Source organism: Sylvia atricapilla, chromosome 17, assembly GCF_009819655.1.
Source record: "Sylvia atricapilla isolate bSylAtr1 chromosome 17, bSylAtr1.pri, whole genome shotgun sequence".
Taxonomy (NCBI): Eukaryota; Metazoa; Chordata; class Aves; order Passeriformes; family Sylviidae; genus Sylvia; species Sylvia atricapilla.
In genome coordinates this window covers 1,478,861-1,498,818 of record NC_089156.1, presented here as the reverse complement: position 1 = coordinate 1,498,818, position 19,958 = coordinate 1,478,861, and the positions used below count along the sequence as shown (strand labels likewise).

Below are 19,958 nucleotides of genomic sequence, written 5' to 3'. Positions count from 1 at the left end.
AGTGTTTGGGATAGGAAGGGAAGAAGTTGGTAATGGTTGTTTCTCTCCCTTGTGCTGCAAGAAGTGTGGGATGGGCTAAGCTCCACCTCTTCCTTGGTGCCATTCCCATCCCTGTCCTTGTCCCAAGCTCTGTCTCCATCCCCAACCCCATCCTCAGTCCCACTCCCATCCTTATTTCCATTCCTCTCTCTGTCCCTTTCCCCTCTCCCCATCCCCACTGCTGTCCCATCCTCATCTCCATACCCATCCCTATCTTCTCCCCATCCCTGTCCCATCCTCATCCCTGACTACTCCCCATCCCCATTCCCATGCTTATTTCCATCCCTCCTGCTCTCCCCTCCCCCAATCCCCATGTTGACCCTATCTCTACCCCAATTCCAACCCCTTTATCCATCCCTCTCTCTGTCCTGTGCTCACCCCAGTCCACACCCTGTCCCCATTCCCACTCCTGTCCCCTCTCTCCCAGCAAGAGCTGCCAGAGGACACGGGCAGAGCCCAGCGGGGCTGCGCTTGGCAGGGACCCAACCGCCGCTCATTTCCCTAAAAGCTTCCCGATAAATTACTCCGGCTCTTGCTCCAGCAAAGGCACTTTGGCTCGGGTTTCACTATTGGGCAGCAGCTCCTCCACCCCACCCCGGGGACGGTGAGTCCATCCCTGCAGCCTCCCCTGGGATCAGGCACCAGCCATCCCTGTGGGACAGGGCAAGAGCCCCATCCTGCTTTGGTGTCCTCCTCCCGCAGCCTTTTCCCATGGATGAGCCCACAGCGGCTGTGTCCCACCCCGGTGATCCATGGCATTGTCACAGCTCCTGCCACCCGCTGGAACACACACCCACAAACCCTGCAATTCCCAGCCTCCTCCACCCCTGGGAGTTACACAGCTCCATGAATCCAGGACACCCTGCAGGTGATGCTGGGCTTGGCCCATCAGCCACACAACCTGCAGTTTTGGTGGGAAGACCCCAATTTTAATGAATCCCCCCTCACCACCCCCTCTCACCTCCCCCTGGACGGGCTGGAGCTCAGCAGGGAATGCTCCTGCTGTTGCTTTTCAGCATTTATTGGGAATTTCTGCTTCCAGCGTAGCTCAACTCCTTGGGAGCAAGGAAGAACATGGAAAGGCTACGGCTGTTGCATTTTACACTGGAATTTCCATTTACAGTTGGGTTCCAGAGCTTGCCCAGAGAACTCTGATTTAGGCTGGATCTGGAGAGCCCTGAAGTTTGGGAGTGCTGGATAAAACAACCTCTCCTGGATCAGCTGGAAAACCGACCAGGAGCACATGGAGCAGGGACGAGCTTGGGGGCTGATCAAAGCACAGCTCCAATCAACATGAGGAACAGGGAAGGATTTTGATGTTGACTGGAAAAAAATCCATGGAAGGGACTGGAGTGAGAATTCCTTCATCTGTTGGTGCTGGTGGCTCAGAAGGTCCTGGCTGCCACCAGCAGAGCAGCCACTGTCCCCCCCAGTAAGTGGAGTCTCTCAACATTCCCCCAGCACTCTTCCCCTGTGCCAGGCTGGGGCATAGGGATGCACATCCAAGCTTGGAGAGAGCAGGCCCAGCTCCCATCTGGAACATCCACGGCCCCTGGGGGGGTCCCCATTTCCCATTTCGTTGGGGGCAGGGCTCCCTTGCTCCAGGGACTCCCATCCATTCCCAAAGAGGAGCCTCCTGGGTGGTTTTATTAACCCACCTGTCCTGCACATGAAAGAGAGGATAGGATCGAGCCCAAGCTCCTGCTCTCCAGCAAGCCCAGGGCTCCTGTCTGGAAGGATAAAAACATTCTCTAGTTGGACCTAGAGCTCATCCAGGCTCCAGCCAAGGCTGTTTCCAGGCTGCTGTCACATCCAGTCCCTGCTCCTGTCAGAGCCACGTCCCAGGACGGGGTTGACGCTCCTGTGACAATTTGCCATCACATCCCAAGGTAGAGGCCCTGCCCTGCTGGAGCGATCCAGGCACGGTTTGGCCACAGGCAGCTGGCTCCTGCCTGTGCTCTTCATGAATCTGGACCCACCACCTCCCTGCCCAGCCAAACCTGGAATGCTCTGGCAGCAGGCACAGCCCTCCTGGACAAACCAGAGCTGCCTCCCAGGATGCTGCTGGACAGGATTCCCTCTTGCCCCTGGGGCTGCAGCACCCTGCTCCCTTCCTGAGACAGCCAAGGTCCCCCCTCAGCCCATGCTTTACCAGCAAAGGAGAGATGACTCAAACTCTCACTGTGGACAAACCTTGGGATATTTTCCCTCCTTGCCCCCTGCCTCCAGCACAGCAGGGCTGAGGGAAGCTCCCCAGGCTCTCCCCTGGGAGCTCTAGAACCTGGACCCAGGCAGGGTCACACCCTGAATGTATCAAGAACAAACATGGCACAAACACCCGAGGAAATGAAGCATCAGCTCTAAAAGCCTGGGTCTTTCTCCAGCCCGGATCACAGAGCCCAGCACGGAGCTGGACTGAGCAGGCAGAGCAGACAGCAGTGATCTGAGGGGATGCATCCTACCCGGGAAATGGGGAATGTCAGCTCCAGCTGACAACAGACAGCCCCTGAGCAGGGCTGGAGCTCTGCTGAGCACAGATCCTTGTTCCAGAGGCAGGGAGAGAGCCAGGGGAGAGGCTCAGCCCACAGGAGAGCAGAACACGACACACAGAGGCTGCAAGGGGCAGGAGGAGGGTTTATTGAAATAAAAGTGTGTATAAATAATCCTGTCCCTTTCCTGGAGAAGAGGCAGCCAGGCAGCCCCAGGCAGCTCTGGGGCTGCCACTGCCTCAGCCCCACTGCAGGCTGGGGGGCACAGGCCAGCCCCCAGGCGGGGGGGCCTGCAGGGACGGGGGCAGCTCCTGCACTGGCGGCCAGCCCGGAGGGTACTGGAATGGTGCTGGTTTCTCAGGAAGAGCACTGTGAGGGAGATGGAAAGGGATGAGGTGAGAAGCAGTGTGTCAGTCTGATAGCAAGGCCATGCTGGGGGCTGGGCTTCCCTGTGCGCCCTCCAGCAGCCCCTAAAGAGAAGGGGCTAGCAGAGGAGGGTTTTGGTTGTCACTAAATACATTCATTCATCCCCCATCCCAATCCAGCACCAGAACAATTGTGTGACAATTCCCAGCATATCCAAGCAGCCTAACATAGTGTGTGCCAGTGAAAACTCAGGTGGGAACACTGAGGTGAGGGGATCTGGGCTGGGGGAGCAGCACAGCCCCCCGAGAAGGGCTCAGCAGGCCCAGCTGCCAGGTGCTGGGAGCAGGGCTCGTCCCAGCCCCTCCAGCCCCACTCCTCACACAGCTGAGTTGGAAGAAGAACAAACAAAACCAGCAGATGTTTCTTTCAGAGCAGCCCAAATCCCAAGCCAGCTGTGCACTTCCCACAGGACAAGGACCCCTCGGAAACGGAGGAGCTGCCAAACCAGCAGGGTGTGTGCACCAGAGGACCCTTCAGCAAAGGGAAGAGGCTTCTCCCACCCCACGGCCTGGGAGTCACTCTGTCCCTGCCCCTCTCCTGAGCTTTACTGGTCGAGGCTGCTGCAAACACCCACACTGGGATGAAGAAGTGCAGGAACAAGAACCATCTCTCCCTTACCTCCAGCTTGACCGGGGCACGTTTAAATTCATGGGAAACGTACCTTTTTCATTAATTCCCAAGTACAGGAAGCTCATTTGTTCTCTCACACAAGCCCTGACAGCAGCCTTGCAGCTTCTCAGGCCTCTACCTCCATCCTGATGAATCTTTTTAATTGTTATGCCAGAAGAAATCTAATCAACTCCTTTACATAACCCCGGGGAGAAGCAGCACCCTCCTCTCCCTGCGGGGCCGTGGCCAAGAGCCAACTACAGGAGTAGTTTTCCAGGAGCATTTTCCAGGCAACTAACACAGAGCAAAGTCACTTGGTTCAAGGTTTATCCCCTCAGTGGGGATTCTGCAGAGCTCAGGATGAGGCAGACCATGAGGACACACACCAGCCCCTCTGGGCAGGGATATTTGGTGTCATTCCCTCAGCACCTGCTGGATATGGAACAGAGGGAATGCTGCAAGGTGCAGCCATCACCTAATGAGCTGCTTCCTGAGCAGCAGAACTCATCAATAGGCAGTACTGGGTACTCAGTTTCCTGGGGTCTCATGAGCTACGAGTGCTCTATCAAAGGTTTACCTACAGCTAGAGCATTCTCAATGGCTGTCCCACAGGGATTCTCCAGTGGCCAGCAAGGTCAAGAATATTTCCTTTCCAAAGGTGGTAATGGGATCTCTCCTCTACCTACTTGCACACTCATGGAAATTGTGGCATCTCAGAAGCTTTGAGGTCTTGGACCCTTTCCTGACAGAAATCCATGTTCTGTGTTTCCTTTGGAATAGGTAAGAATCAATCCCATGAAATGTGGGGCTGGAGGGCACAAAGGGAGCACAGAGATGATTGGGAGAGGCATTGGCAGTGCTGGAGAGAGGAAAGGAAGTTCCAGTAGTTGGTGTTTAATTCCTGTAGCAGATGGTTTCTGAGCCTGCAGGGACAGGAGGCTGGAAAAACAGCAACAATCCTGGAAATTTGTTTTGTGCATCTATGGAGGCAGCAGAGTCCAAGTTCTGAAGGTCTGACCATTCCTCTGAGTATCACCAAGTAATTTTGAAGGTCTGAAATTCCTCTGGGAATAGTGATGGCTATCTTCTTTAAGAGCTGATCTACCCCAAGTTTCCAGGGATTCACAGGCAGGAAAAACAAAATGGGGCAACTGAAATGTAGGGGACAGGAATTGGACACCTCTGCAAGGCCAAGGGGAGCCGAGCTGAGGGACAGAACAATCCCAGAGCAACAAGCTCAGACAAGCACCAGAAAGAAGATCCTACCCAGTCCAAACACGAAGAGGACGGGAACAAACAGAGAAAGAACAGAAGAGAGATTGGCACCCGCCCAAATGTCATCCCATTAAGCCTGCGGCACAGTCAGGTGAGTGAGGGAACAGCCGGCGCCGAATCCGAATGGATACTGTGAGGAGGAGCCAATTCCACCCTCCCTGGCAGGCAGGGGATGGAGGAGCTGTCAACAGATGAAAGCAGGCTCCTGACGCTGAACCCTGGGTGTTAATGACCCAGCACAGCACCGGCTCTGTCCTTCCAGGTGTGTCTGTGCAGAGAGCAAGGGGCACTCCTCTGCTGTGGCTTGTTCCCAAAGTGTGACCCCTGGTACATGGGGACACCTGGGCACACATCTCTGATGGGGCAGGCAGAGCTGGATCCACACACCTGCCCCTCACAAGCTCTGCCTGGGGGTGTTGGGACCTCTGATCCCCTGCACCCTCCCCCATCCCAGCCCCCTCTGCATCCACACCTGGATGATCCCCAGTACCTGTTACTCTGGGCTGCGCTCAGCCTCTGGGCTCTCTTGTCCAGCCAGTCCTCGATGGTGCCAGGTGGGATATCTGCTCCCTCCCTCTGCAGCTCCTTCAGCCTCTTCTCCCCTGCTTGAGAGAAAGACTGAGATCAGAGAGGGCTGGATCAGAGGGAGGGCCATAAGAGAAAGGGCCAACAGACCCTTGTCCTTTCACTCCATTAACCCTGCTGCTCATTACCCTGCACAGTTTCACAGGCTGGTGAGTGTGCACCGTGCCTGTGGCAGCCCCTCCTCATCCTCCTCTGCCCTCCTGCCATCTGATGCTTGCAGTCATCCCTGGCGACAGCTGCAGCCAGGCAGAGCAGGGGACAAGAGCTAAACCAGCATGGTAGCAGTTTGGGCACTGAGGGGAGTCTGACATCTCCCCCCCGGGGCAGATCACCCTCATCCTTGCCTGAACAGCCTCAGCTGGCCCTGAGCCATTTCCAGAGCCGTGTCCCTCCAACTGGCAGCAGCAGCTGTGCCACCCCTGCCCTGTTAGGTGGGAGTGACAGGGACAGTGTCCGGATCGATGCAGCCTTGGCAGCCCGGGAGAGTCTGAACAGTTCCGGGGTGCGTGTTCCAGCCGGCAGACAGATCCCAGAGCTGCTGTCAGGGCTGCTTAAGGAGCTCCCTGCCTGACGGTCCCCAGCCCCTGCACAGCCCAGGCTGAGCTGTCACCGGCCCAGGGGCAGAACCAGGGCAGAGAGAACCAGGGGACAAGTTCTTGTATTTAGAACCACGGAATGGCTTGGTTGGAAGTCACCTCAAAGCCCATCCAGTCCACCCCCCGCCATGGGCAGGGACACCTTCTACTATCCCAGGCTGCTCCAAGCCCTGTCCAGTCTGGCCCTGGACAGTGCCAGGGACCCTGGGGCAGCCACAGCTTCTCTGGGCAACCTGTGCCAGGGCCTCACCCTGTGAGAGAAAAGGATTTCTTCCACAAATCACAGAATTACAGAATCAATCAGGTTCAAGAGAGATCTTTGAGTCCAACCTTACACCTAACCTACAAGACCACTCTTTCAGTTTTCAGTTTGAATCCATTACTCCTTGTTCTGTTCTCATGGTGGTTAGGAACAAGGAAGGAAACTGGGAGAAACCTCTGCTGTTTACTGAATCAAGATTCAACCCCTCTAATCAGCCAGGAAGGGCTGATGTGTGGGGCAGATGCCCACAGGCATCCCCTGGGGAGAAGGGCACGGAGCCAGTGTTGCACAAACCCACAGCTGCCCAGTCAGCAAAGCTCCCCAGTCCCCCCACCAGCTGCAGGCAGGGAGCTGGTGCTGAACAGGTCTGGCAGGAGTCCTGACACAGACACACTCCTGTCAGCACATCAGGGAAGAGGACATGGCCCCAGTGATCCCATCCCCAGCCTAGTGGAAACTTCCCACCTAACAGAACAGGGAATGCACAAAACCAAATACTGGTGACAACACAAAGGAAGTAGAGGCAGCTGCATGTCATTCCCTTAGCCCTGCTCATCCATCCTTCTGGGGGGATCTCTGATCCCATTTAGGGACCAAGGCACCTGCAGCCGTGCCCCTCAGGAGCCTGCTCCACACCCACCCACCATATGTCATACGTTTTAAGGAAAATATTATACCTTTGCAGACAGAGTGTGAAATTAATAGTGCTTGGGCAGAGTGAAGGATCACTTCATCCTACTGGTGGCAACCAATTATTCATCTGCCTGTTGAATACTAAATCAGGATGGCAGAGATGTGCTACACAATGAGCAGCCAGATGGATAATTTGTCATCAGCCTTTTCAGCTGCTGCTGCTGGGCGGGGTGACAATGTGCCCAGTGCCACCACAGAAAGCCCGCCGTGGTCCTGATGTCCGGGTGCTGCTCTGAACCCACCGAGAAGGCTGGAGACAGGAATGTTCCAGTCTCCCACAGCTGTTCCCAAGGATTACAGCCTCAGCAGAGCTACATGGGGTCAACTCACCAGCTGGCCAGGTGAGGGCATGTGGAGGCAAGAAGCTCAGCCTGGAGAACTGGGCACTGCCCACACTCAGGGTTAGACTCACCTGGCAACCTGGAGCACCTTATTTCCCTTTGTTCCATGTTTTTCCACCTTCTGAGCACATCCCACCCCGGCAGGGGGACAGACAAGCAGTGTCTGTGGAAGCTTTGATGAGGCAGGGACAAAAATCACAGAAAGAATCTCTCCCACCACTCTGTATCACTGTGATTTCCTCTTCATCCAACTCCCAGCCCCATAGGACAACAGACCATAAACAGCCCAAGCTTCTCTGTTCAGAGCAGGGAGCCCCAGGGCACCACATCAGGGACGGAGTAGCCACAACTCATGGTCCCAACCAGAGAAGTTCACTGAATGCTGTGGAACCGCTCTGGATTTGCACTACCTCAAATGAAGCCTGTATCCACATCAGAAAGACATCCAGCTGTATCCCTGTTCTCACAGCTCCAGGAGCTCCTGCTCCAGAACATTCCAAACCTCAGGGCTCAGAAATACAGCAGCAGGGACAGGCAACTCTCCAGCTCTGCCCAGCTTGATGGGCTCCATGACCCCTTGGAGCACACACATCCCATCCAGGGACCACCAAACACACCCTGCCTTTGGCAAACTCCCTGAATGCCAACAGCTATTCCAAGAAGTAGCTCTGAAAGGCCTTTACCAGTCCTTGCTCCCCACACGTGGCCATGCAGCTGGACAGCTGTGAAGGTGCTTCCTCCCTCCTCATTCTTACTGTGGTGTTTGCTTCAAAGTCTAATTACAGCCAATTAAAAGAGCATCTGTGGTCATGAAGTGCCTCTAATGATGCCAGAGCAGGGTCCACATTTATCTTCTCTCCCCATGGGTTTTCTTCTTGAAAAAAACATTGCTGTGTGAGAGATGGAACCCTCTGTACAGTGGGTCACCCGGCCAGGAGATGCACAGGAAACCCTTCAGGTCCCACCCAGCAAGGAGATGCACGTGAAATCCCTCAGCTGCCTCCCTGGTGGATGATGTGGAACTCCAACTCCTCCAGAGCACAAGATCAGCACCACAGCATGGCTGAGATGAGGCTGAGGAGCCCCAGCCATGGGAGCAGCAAGGAAGTGACCGTCCTGCAGTCCCAGTGTGAGCCCTTCTCCTGCTCCCTGCCCAGCCAAACCAGTGCACTGCAGCCAGCCCAGCAGGCTCCCTCAGATCCGTTCAGCCTCATGGACACTCCCCCAGCTGTGCCCTCCTCTGCAGCCCTGGCTGGAGTCACCAGAGCCCAGCCAGGTTCATCCTGCCTGCACCAGGGACATGGATTAGCGGGGAGCCAATAACTCTGAGCAAGGAGATGGCAATTGACAGTGACTTTTCCTGACACAACTGTACTTAAAATGACAGCCTGGAAGTGTCTGGCTGATGAATGATGCAGCAGATGCAGAAGGCTAATGCTTTGATGGGGGAACAGCTGGGAATATGAGCTCCCTCCCTGCTGAAGGTGTAAACTGTTGCTTCTTGATGAGGATATTCTATAGGGTGCAGAGATGCTGACGCCAAAGTAGGCCAGGCTCCAAGCTGTTCTAGAACATGGAATCATGCAGAAATTTTCCTACTTAATCTACAAAACTTACACAAAATAGAGGGTGAACTCCCAGCATTACAAAGGCCAAATGTTAAGGATAATGTCATGTTTCCTTTGCTGTGATAAAATGCTTTGTTATCAAGGTGAGTTCATGACAGGGAGCTACCAACACCTACACTCACAGGGACTCAGGGATAGGTTCAATATTTACATGATATAAAAGTGCCATCACGATTTAGCTGGGTTAAAAAAAAATCAGACCTGGCTTTCTCTGCACTAGAGCTGAGGAAAGGGGAGCTAAGCAAGCACTGTGGGCCCACCAGGAGATCATCCACCACCAGCCTGGCCACCCCAGCACAGTCACCCCAGGCTTGGGAAGGCTCTGGAGCTTCCAGCCTCTTGGCTCATCTCAAATCCCTGATGACCCCAGGATCCAAACCTGCCAAAATCTCCCAGCTGGGTCAGTGAGAGGCAGCCTGGTCCAGATTGCTCCAATGCCACTGGCTGTGGCTTGGGATGGCTCACGGCTCAGAGATCCTGAGACTGAGTGGGAATGCATATGGGACATCACTGATGGAGGATCCTGTGTGAGTTACACACCCTGCCACACACGAGCTTGCCCTCAGCCCCAGCACCTGAGACACAAGTGATTTGGCAGCTGAAGGAGCGCTGGAATGTCCCCATGACTCATCAGACAGAGTCTGATCCTTCCACCCTGTCTGTTACAGGCTGTTCGTCTCCTCCACCAAACTCTGCTGAGCCTTTCCCTGCACCAAATCCCTCCAAACTCTCTGACCAGAGCTGGAGTCTGTGTGATGCACGAGGCCACACCACGAGAGAGGGAAGCAGGATTGAACTCTCCAGCCAAGCACCCCCTGTCCCTGGCCATCGCTCCTTCAGGGCTAATTGGTAGATGAAATGTTTGAGTCCGGAACACAAATGCAAGGTTTCCCAGTAATCTCCCTGGAATTGGCTCTCAGCAGCCAATCCTGCACTTACACCGACCCCTTTGACACAAGTCAATACTCAATAACAAGTGTAATTGGCAAGGAAAGCTGCCCAAGCGCAGAGGAGCTGCCAGCCTTCCCTGCTCCGCTCCAGAGAGCTGCCACTTCTCCTGCAGGAACAGCCAGTGCCTGGAAATGCTAGAGGTTCCCGTGCCTGTCACTCTGTGTCACCCCGGGGAGCCCAGCAGAGAGGGGTCAGGGTGAGGCTCTGCCTGGAAGGTGACTTTGGGAAGGGCTGGAGCGTTCCCTGTCCCTACCGTGGCTTTATTGACTCAGAGATTGATTCAGAGTCACCTCGGGGGCTCTCACTGACTCAGCACAGCCTGGAATAGCTCAGTGCTGCCTGCCTGCCTCTCCCTGGCTCCCCTGAGCTCTTCCTCCCCAAATGGGATCCCTCTGAGGGCCAGGAGAGGCTCTACCCCACGCACATCCCCCATCTCACATCCCACACTTCCACACTTCAGCCTGACTTTGCCAGACTCATGGCAAAACAACAGCTGGCTCCAGTGAGGATGTGGGCATGGGAGCTGCTCCAAGCTGGGCTACACAGCCTGGGGAAGGAATCCTTCTTCTCTGCTCCACACTGTGAGGACACATCTGGGTACAGTACCCAGTGCTGGGCTCCCCAGTACAGAGACAATGGGCACAACACAAAATACAGGAATTTCTGTCAGGAATTTCTATTTAAATATTTAATAAATTACACATTTTATTATGAACCTAGTCAAACAGTGGATCGGGTCATCCACATGGTCTCCAGCCTTGAGATACTCAAACCACAACTGAAAGTGGCCTTGAGCACCCTGCCTGAGCTCACCCTGCCTTCAGCATAGTTAGGGTTAGATGATCTCCAGTGGAGATTTCAACCATTCCACAAGTTCTCACCAACACCTCACTCACACTCCCTGGAAGTGTCCAAGGCCAGGCTGGAAGGGGCTTGTAGTAACGTGGTCTAGTGGAAGGTGGGTGGAGTGAGATGAGCTTAAGATCCCTTCCCAGTCTGTGATTCTGTCATTTTCTTCAACCACTGAAATAATGACTCCTACCACCTCTTTTCCCTAAAAGAAAAGTAGTTCCAAGAATGGTAGTCCCAGAACGAGAAAGTTCAAAAGTGCTCTGCAAACTCCCAGCAGGGAGCAGCTGCCATCCACCTTCTGCCCACGCTTCACTTCCATCCAAAGCCACCCAAGCAGAGGCTGTTTCTGGATCCAGGACCCCTTCACAGCCCGACAGCAGGACAGCTCTTCCCACCAGCTCTTCCCACGGGTGGAAGCAGCAGCTCCCTGGTAATAGCAGCAAGGTGGGGGGAAATCAATCCATAAATTTAGGGGACGTGATGTACCAGTGCCCTCTGCTGCTGACAGTTTTATTCCCTGACTGAACAAAACCCTGAGGGCTCACGAAGGCCACTCCAAACTCTTGCTGCCAAGTGGTAACAGCACGGCTCCAGGTTTGTGTCTTTGCCAGCAGCTCGAGAGCAGGGAGCATATGACAAACTGCAGCACTTCCAGGCTCACAGAGCACTGGGGAGCAGGAGGGAAGGATCCATGCTTGCTGGCCTCTGTGCAGGAAGTGAGGGATCACAGCCTGCACAGCCTCTCACACGTCCCTGCAGCAACTCTCCCCCCAAGGAGTGTTTTAGACATTGCCTTGGTGGAGGACTCACCTTGAACCTGGGCACTCAGCTTCTCCAGGTCCTGCTCTGTCATGTGGGAAAATCTGCAGTTGGACCCCAAAATCACACTGCCCTGGAATGAAATAGTGAGATTTGAAAATTCAGTTCAAAATTCTCTAGATTAGATATTAGGAAATATTCTTCACAGAAAGGGTTGTAAAGCATTGGAATGGGCTGCCCAGGAGAAGTGGTGCAATCACCACCCCTGGAAGTGCTCAAAAAAAGTGTGTGGATGTGGCACCTGTGGACATGGTTTAATGATGCACACGGTCATGCTGTACTGACATTTGGACTCAGTGATCTTAAAGGTCTTTTCCAATTTTAATAATTCTGGGAAAAGCCAGAGTTCCATGAGAACCACCCAGAGGAGGTCCTTGTGCAAGCAAACCCAGGCTCCATCACACCTGGATGCCAGACACAGGCCCAAACCCTCCCTCCAGCCTTGGGCTGCCTCTGGAAGGAGCAGCTGGAGGCCAGGAACTTCTTTCCACCTCACAACTCCTCACCTGTTTGCAGAAACTTCCGACAAGGTTTCTTGGTCTGCTCTTCCTGCAGGATAGCAGCAGCATCTGGGGAGACAAGGGATGAACCCAGGTAAAGATCGTGGGCACAGCAAAATCCCATCATCTGGTCCCAAACTGGTCAGGGACCAGAAGAAGCAGAAGGACACCCAGACAATGGTTTCACAGCCAGTTTAACCCACTCCCACACCTGGAACTGTGTGCTGAGACAGGTCAGAGCCACACACGAGGGTTTCACCTCTGAGACTGCCCGATTCAGCAGCACCACGTGCTCAATTCACAGGCACACAGAGTGGTATAAATCATCAGTGCTGATTTATTTTCTCTTCCCACTCCCCCACTCCATCCATCACCTCCCCAGTCCCCAGGAAGGGAGGGGCAGACAGCTTGGGAGCACCCACCTCGGAATAAGTCGTACCACACTCTCTTAGCCCGGAGATGCTGCACTCCATTGAGGTGCTTCTTCCTGTTGTGCAGGTTGTCCTGGAAGGACCTGTCACAGTAGTCACAGAAATACCTTTTCCCCATCTCTCTCCTGGCAAAACAGCATCAGCATGTCCTGGAATCACCAGGCAGCTCCTCGGCGCCCAGCCATGGGAATGGAGGATCCAGGATTTACAGCGCCTGCTTCCAAAGGAGCAGAAAATCAAATCACTTAAGGCTGGCAGACAGAGAAAGAGGTGAGACCCAACAGTTTATATCCTTGTCCATCACAGACTGCTGGGGCAGGATCTGCTGCCTGCACATGGGAGAAAAGGCTGATCTGCATTTATCTCTGTCACCCAAAGCAACAACAGCTCTGCTGGAAGGATTCTCCCTCCCTGAGTTCAGACCACAGAAAACAGAGAGCCACAGGCTCCAGAGAAGGTGCAGCACAAAGCCATCCAAGGTGCAAACAGGAGGAGCTGGAGGTCCTGGGGACTTTGACCATGATCTCCATAAGCTGATACAAAGAGGAAGGAAACTCCTCCCCGTCCATCTCTTCAAAGCAAGGAGGAAACTCAGCAAAGCTCATTTTATCCTCAAAGATAAAACAGAAGCTGATCTCACCTGTCCTGCAGGTGCGAAGCTGCATTACAAACACTACAGGACAGATTTCCTACAATCCACTGAGCCACCTGCTTTTTTCTGCACAGCAAGGATTGCTCTCCTCATCCTCCCCAGCCCATGGCACCAAGGTGTGCCTGCTTTGAGTACAGCACTAAGATCACAACAGAATTTGGGAGCTCCCACCTGTGCTGGCCTGGAGCCACTGTAAGTGCAGGTGAGATCAGCTCATGTTTTATCCTTCAGGCACCTGCCCTCATTGGATGTCCCTGCTGGAGGTGCAACAAACACCCTGAAGGAGCTGCAAGCTCTCTCTCGAGGGATATAAAGGTACCTGATGAATGGCAAAGATGGATGGACTGGAAGATAAACTCCAAAAGCAATTCTCCAGGTTTTGACACTTTGACAGCCGAATCCATTTAAAAAGTAGCACAGAGACCAGCACAAGAAATAAAGATTTTATAAATAAACCGGGTCCAGAATCAATCACAGCCCCCGGGGCGATTCCTCTGGCTGGCACAAGAGCAGAGCACCAGGCAATCCCTCAGAGCCCAGCTCAGGCAGGGCTCCAAGCCTCCTGCCAGACATCCTCCCAGCAGGAGCACCAGCACCACGTTCCCTTCCCTCCTCTGCTCCCAGGAACTGCTGCTTCCAAAGCAAACCCCGGAAATCTCCAAGGCCTCACACCCACAAGTCAAAGCAAAGCTGCATTCGATGGGAAGACCTTCTGAGATTTTTAAAATTGGGACTGAAAACCTCCACACTGAAGGTAAAATATTAAAATATTCCAAGTGAACTGGAAATCTTGTGTTGAGGTTCTTTCCTGGGGGGTGAGGGCTGGCCATGCCTCCGGCCATGTGTGCTGGGACCCCCAAATCCCCCATCCCTGGGCTGATCCTGACTCAGCTCTGCAGGGCTTCAGCTCTGAAATGCTCCTCTTCCAGCCTAAGAATCCAAACCCAAGCACTGCTAATGAGGATGGAGCCATAAATCCCCTCATCCTTTGCATCCCTGAGTTTTGCAGCACTGTAGTGGGGCTGATGGAATTCAGAGGGAACAAGCCTGGCCCACTGGCAGGGTCCTGCTTTTAAATACTGAAACAATCCCTGTTGCACATGTTATCCAGAGTCTCCTAAAGTTCCTAGTGACACAAAAAGCTCCCTGTCTCAGCTGCTGGCTCCTGCACTCCATCTCTGCAGAAGAGAATGCTGCAAACAGGGAAAACAAATGAGATTCTGCAGTGGTCCCACACAAGTTCCAGAGATCTCCCAGGGAATTCTGCCTGCGGAAGCCCAGCAGCAGCCAGCCTTTGAAATCGTATTTCAAACTTTCTCTTTCATCACCCCGACAGCAATAATTGCAGAAGCTCCTTCCCCTCCTCCCCTAACAAGCAGGGCAGAAAGCTCCTACAGATTCCAGACAGCCAGATCCCACATCCCAAGCTGCCTGCTCCCAAATTCGCCAAGTAATTCCCATCGCAGGGGACAGATGGATTGTAAAAAACAATTAGAGGAGTATCAGATTCTCCCTGAGACTTCCCCCTTCAGTGATTATAGCCAACACTTATTTCCATCTTTTCAAGGATTCCACTGCATGGATACCTTGCTGGGTTCTGCCAACTCTGCAACACCAGCACTCCCCAGTGCTCTGTGAGTCCAGAGGAGTAAAAGCTGCTTCTGAGCAGCACCACCTATTTCCATCTCCCCAAACGGCTCCAGCAGTAAACAAAGAGCATTATTCAGCTGAAAACAGAGATGGTTCCTAATTAAATCCATCTTAGGTCATTATGAAATAAACTAAATGTAGCTGTTCTATAAAGAACTGCCTCAGCCTGGCCGTTTCCTCTCACCATCTCCAGCCCTGATTTGCAACTGAATCAGGGAGCTGAGACCTGGACCCACCGCAGCCATAAACGCTTCCAGCCAGGCTTTGTGCTAGCTTAAAAGTCTTCCTGAATAAATGCAAATTAAAAACCAAAAAAACCCAAAAAAACAAAAAACCAAAAAAATAAAAAAAAAAAAACCCACCAAGGTTTTATGTTGTATGAAAGTATTACAGCAATGCGTGTGGTGTCTCCTGGCGCCCTGTTGGGTGAGCAATGCACCTCAAAGGTGACAGCGAGGGGATCAGGACAACTCCAGCCAAGATATCCTGGGCACCATCCCATGTTTTCCCTTCTCCAGCTGCTGCCAGAGCAGTCCACACTGCTCTGTATCAGCTGCAGATTTTATCTTGGCCTCTCCGAGGTGTTTCACCAGGCAGAGGGAGGAAGGTGACCGCGGAAGGGGCACAGGACTCCTGTGTGTCTGGGGGGAGCTGCTGCTCTCCACACGCAGCCCCGAGCCCCGGGAGGTGCTGCAGGGCCTTGCCCTCAATTCCTGCTTTCTCACAGCCCGGGCTCAGGGCCATGGCAGCCACTTCGGATACCAGGCAGATGTGAATTAATTAAATCCAAGTGTCAGCCTTATGATACTCAGCTGCCAATTTAAATGGGCTCAGATCTGCGGGGAGACTTGGAATGGCAGCACAGTCTGCCAGCACCTTCCCAATGACAGAGGCACGGATCCTGCTTTCCACTACACCCAGAGGAAATCACAGAATCATGGAATGGTTTGGACTAGAAGGGATATTGAAATTCATCCAGTCCCACCCCCTGCCACAGTCAGGGACACCTCCCACTGTCCCAGACTGCTCCAAGCCCCAGTGTCCAGCCTGGCCTTGGACACTGCCAGGGATCCAGGGGCAGCCACAGCTGCTCTGGGCACCCTGTGCCAGGGCCTGCCCACCCTGCCAGGGAACAATTCCTGCCAATATCCCATCCAGCCCTGCCCTCTGCACTGGGAAGCCATTCCCTGTGTCCTGTCATAGAATCATGGAATGGTTGGGTTGGAAGGGGCCTTAAAGCTCTCTCATTCCAATCCCTGCCACAGGTAGGGACACCTTCTACTGGAAATCCAGAGCTTGATTTCAAATCAACACCAACCTGAGCACACACAACCATCCTGGCGGCAGCAATTAATGGGCAGTTGAGGGAATTTGTCTTAGATAAACCTGAGCAGTTACACCTGAAAAAATAAAAACTAAATTTTTCTGAGATCTATTCTGGGTGACCAAGGACAGCACCCAGGGCAGGGCTGGAGCTGGGCCAGGGCAGGCTCGGCTGGAGATCAGGAAAGGTCCCTCCCCCAGAGGGTTCAGGCACTGCCCAGGCCTCCCCAGGGAATGGGCACAGCCCCGAGGCTGCCAGAGCTCCAGGAGCCTTTGGCCAGCGCTGCCAGGGGTGCCCAGGGTGGGATTGTTGGGGCTCTGGGCAGGGACAGGGGCTGGGCTGGATGATCCCTGTGGGTCCCTTCCTACTCACCATATTCTAGGGTTCCAAAGGGATAACACTGTACAGGAATACAACCAGGTACCTTCCAGGCTTCCAGGACAAGCAGAGGTCTTGTCCTAACCCAGAAAAATCCCACAGATCTTCACAGTCATTCCATGAGGGAACAAATAAAAATAATTCAGGAGAAATTACTCTGCAGCCAGACCTTGTGCTACTTTCTGAGTGGGTGAGACAAACAAAACAACAGAGCAGCGTCACTTGAGGGTCTGCTCTGGAATTTCGTTTAGATAATCGTTTAACCAACAGCCCTGTAGGGAAACAGCTTCAGTGTTAGGATTCCCCTGTCCCATTCCTGTCTGTTCTGCCCTCCTAAATCCAAATTTACGTCTGTCCATCTGTGCTAGAGTCACCTCAAGCTGCTCTGCCCTCACTGAGGTTTAAAAGAGAGAAACACAAAAGAAGGGCAGCAAACGGGAACATTCCCACTTTTGTTCTGGCACAGGGTGCCCAGGAGCAGCTGTGGCTGCCCCTGGATCCCTGGCAGTGCCCAAGGCCAGGCTGGACACTGGGGCTTGGAGCAGCCTGGGACAGTGAAAGGTGCCCTGCCCAGGGCAGGGGGTGTGACTTGCTGAGCTTCAAGGCCCCTTCCAACCAAACCATTCCATGCTTGGTGAGCCCCACAGCCGTGTCTCGTCCGCCGAACACGGACACCAACCACCCTTTACACCCCCGAACTGCGGACAGCACTCCAAATCCCTCCCAGCCACTTTCCGGGCTGAGCTGAGGGCAGTGAGCGCAGCCTGTTCCCTGTTCCTGTCACCCCTGGCCGGACACCCGGGCACGGCAGGGCAGGGCAGGCAGGGCAGGGCAGGGCTGGCCCGGGGTGTCTCTGCCCCCCTCAGCGCCCCCGTCCCGCTGCCCCCAGCCCTCCAGCCCCGCCTGGGTCCCGCCCCAGCCACGGCCCGGCCGGTTTCACCGCACAAAGCGGGCAGAGACGCGCTGAGGACAAGGCGGGAGGGACGGGACGAGCAGAGCCCCTCAGGGACGTCTCAAGGGCCGCTCCTCAGTGACCCCCGGCCACGCTCACCCACCTCTTGCCAGGCCCGGGGCGCACCGCCTACAACTCCCACAATGCCTGCGGCAATGGCGCATGCGCGTATCAGTACCGGCAGGAAGCGCAGCCTACAACTTCCAGCCTACCCCAAGGGCAACCGCCTACATTTCCCAGCATTCCCTGCGGGCGCGGCGCAAGCGCGAACCGTGCGGCCAAGATGGCGCTGCTGCGGCAGGTATACGGGTCGAGTTCCGCCGCACTTCCACGTTCGCGCTGTCGATCGTGTTGGGTGCCGTACTCTTCGAGCGCGTCTTCGACCAGGGCGCGGACGCGCTCTTCGAGCAGCTCAACGAAGGGGTAAGGGCTGTGCAAGGCCCCGCCGGGGCTGCCCGGGTGCGGGCCCAGCGCTGAAGGTCAGGCCGGCCCCGCGCAGAGCCTCGCCCCGGCAGCCCCGGCCCCGGGGCTCGCTGAGGGTCAGCGCGGCTCGGCCGCGCCTGGGGGAGCTCCGCGGCTGTCGTGGCGCTCGGTGTTTGGGGCTTCGGAGTGTCCTTGGGCTTCTCTGGCCGCTGGGAAGGGGCTGTGCAGGCACGGGGGAGCGGGAGGGGTAAAAGGAGCTGCTTCTGTGCTCTGTAGTCCTGCAGCTTGGCTGATCTGCTCTTGGCGGAGGAAGGGGATAAGGGCTGGTGGCCGTGGATGTCCCCAGCTTGAGCCTTGGGTGAAAGGGGTCAAGCTGTCCTTAGGTTCCTAAGTACAGAAGTGACGGGGTAATGACTGCGGGGTACCGAGGGAGGCGTGGGGGAGACCTAGAGCCCCATTCAGCGCCTACAGGGGCTCCAGGAGATGAGAGGACTTTGGGCAAGGGCTTGAAGTGACAGGACACAGGGAATGGCTTCCCAGTGCCAGAGGGCAGGGCTGGATGGGATATTGGGCAGGAATTGTTCCCTGGCAGGGTGGGCAGGCCCTGGCACAGGGTGCCCAGAGCAGCTGTGGCTGCCCCTGGATCCCTGGCAGTGCCCAAGGCCAGGCTGGACACTGGGGCTTGGAGCAGCCTGGGACAGTGGGAGGTGTCCCTGCCCACGGCAGGGGTGGGAATGGATGAGTTTTAAGATCTCTCCCAACTCAAACCATTCTATGAATAGGATTGTTCTGTGCATCCCTTATGTGCAGGAGCAGAACTGCTCTCTCCAGTCTGGGTGGGAATTCAAGGCTGTGTCTCTGGGCCACTATCCAGAGCAGAACAGGGGAAGGGGAATCTCTGCAACTTCCCCCTATCCAGATTAGGAGCCCCCATGTGCATCCCTGTGTCCCCCAGATCGTACAGGACTCCATCACCACCTCCCCAGGCAGGATAATTTTACGTTTTGGATTCTGTTATCCCAACCCCACTGAGAAGCTGCCTAAAAAGTCTTGATATTTTTCCCTGCCTATTTTTCATGCAGAAACTGTGGAAACACATCAAGCACAAGTATGAGAACTGAGCAGCTCAGCAGCAGGAACCAGTCCGGGGTGGCAGCAGGCACTGCAGGGATGGATTCAGCCTCCTGACACTGGAATTCCTGATGGAACAACTCCGAGCCAGATCTATCAGCCACCTACTGATGTGATGTGAAGCCAGTGGACTCAAGGAGTTCTGCTGCTCTACTTAACTTAGAGTGTTTAAATAAAACTCCTGGTCCTGTTTTGTGTCTGTGTGTTTGTCTCACTCATCCTTTGGCCTTTCTGTGCCTCCTTTTTCTCTGAAAGTTGGAGAATCTTTAAAACAAGCCCTGTTTCTTAGTTCCAGGGCACTGTCAGGAATCACAACATCTTAAAATGGATTTGAAAGCACACAGACAGTTGTAGTTCATGACAACCCTTGGCTTCTGCCTGGGAAGGGTGAGAAGCTGAATGCTTCTTCTGGTCTGTCCACAGAAAAGGGGCTTAAAAATCATTTTGTAACTCAGATGTGACAGAGGTTCTTGGCCTGGCCCTTCAGAGCTGCAGGTTCTGCTGCAGCCCTGCCCTAACAGAGGAATGTGCTCTGCACTACTGGCTGAGAATGGGGATCAGCTGTAACTTTCAGAGGTGATGTGGATCCCTTTCCTAATTATTCCTGTACCTTCTGGCTCCTCCCAGGGCTGGAGGAGCAGAAGTGATGTCAGGTTTGTGTATCACACCTGCCTCCATCCCGACTGGGAAGGGATGGTGCTGGAAGGAGAGAGGGATCACTCAGTTCTCCCCAGCACCTGCCTCAGAGGAGTCATGGAATGGTTTAGATGGGGAAGGACCTTAGAATCATCCAGCTCCTCCTCCTGAACTTTCTCTTACCCTGAGCAGAGTCATTCCCTTCTCCCTGAAGAGCCCAGCCCTGCCTGGTCCTGTCAAACACTTCATTCTACACGGGAAGGGTTATTTGGGCACTTCTGGGGTAATGACCAGCTAATTCCTCAGCTGTCGGGTC

At 54.5% G+C, this 19,958-nt stretch overlaps 2 protein-coding genes across 2 annotated transcripts; one reads left to right on the top strand and one right to left on the bottom strand.

Annotated features, from left to right (window-relative positions):
• Nucleotides 1-2,653: 2,653 nt before the first annotated feature.
• ZMAT5 (zinc finger matrin-type 5) lies at nucleotides 2,654-17,631 on the bottom strand. Its single transcript, XM_066331149.1, is given in 7 exon segments — nucleotides 2,654-2,897; nucleotides 5,329-5,440; nucleotides 11,557-11,623; nucleotides 11,625-11,638; nucleotides 12,072-12,134; nucleotides 12,488-12,710; nucleotides 17,556-17,631. Coding segments are annotated over 6 exon segments (513 nt in total). The 5' UTR covers nucleotides 12,615-12,710; nucleotides 17,556-17,631; the 3' UTR covers nucleotides 2,654-2,767.
• Nucleotides 17,632-17,709: 78 nt separating this feature from the next.
• On the top strand, nucleotides 17,710-19,197 carry UQCR10 (ubiquinol-cytochrome c reductase, complex III subunit X). The gene is given in 3 exon segments (XM_066331147.1): nucleotides 17,710-17,763; nucleotides 17,766-17,875; nucleotides 18,958-19,197. Coding segments are annotated over 3 exon segments (177 nt in total). The 5' UTR covers nucleotides 17,710-17,735; the 3' UTR covers nucleotides 18,997-19,197.
• Nucleotides 19,198-19,958: the final 761 nt, after the last annotated feature.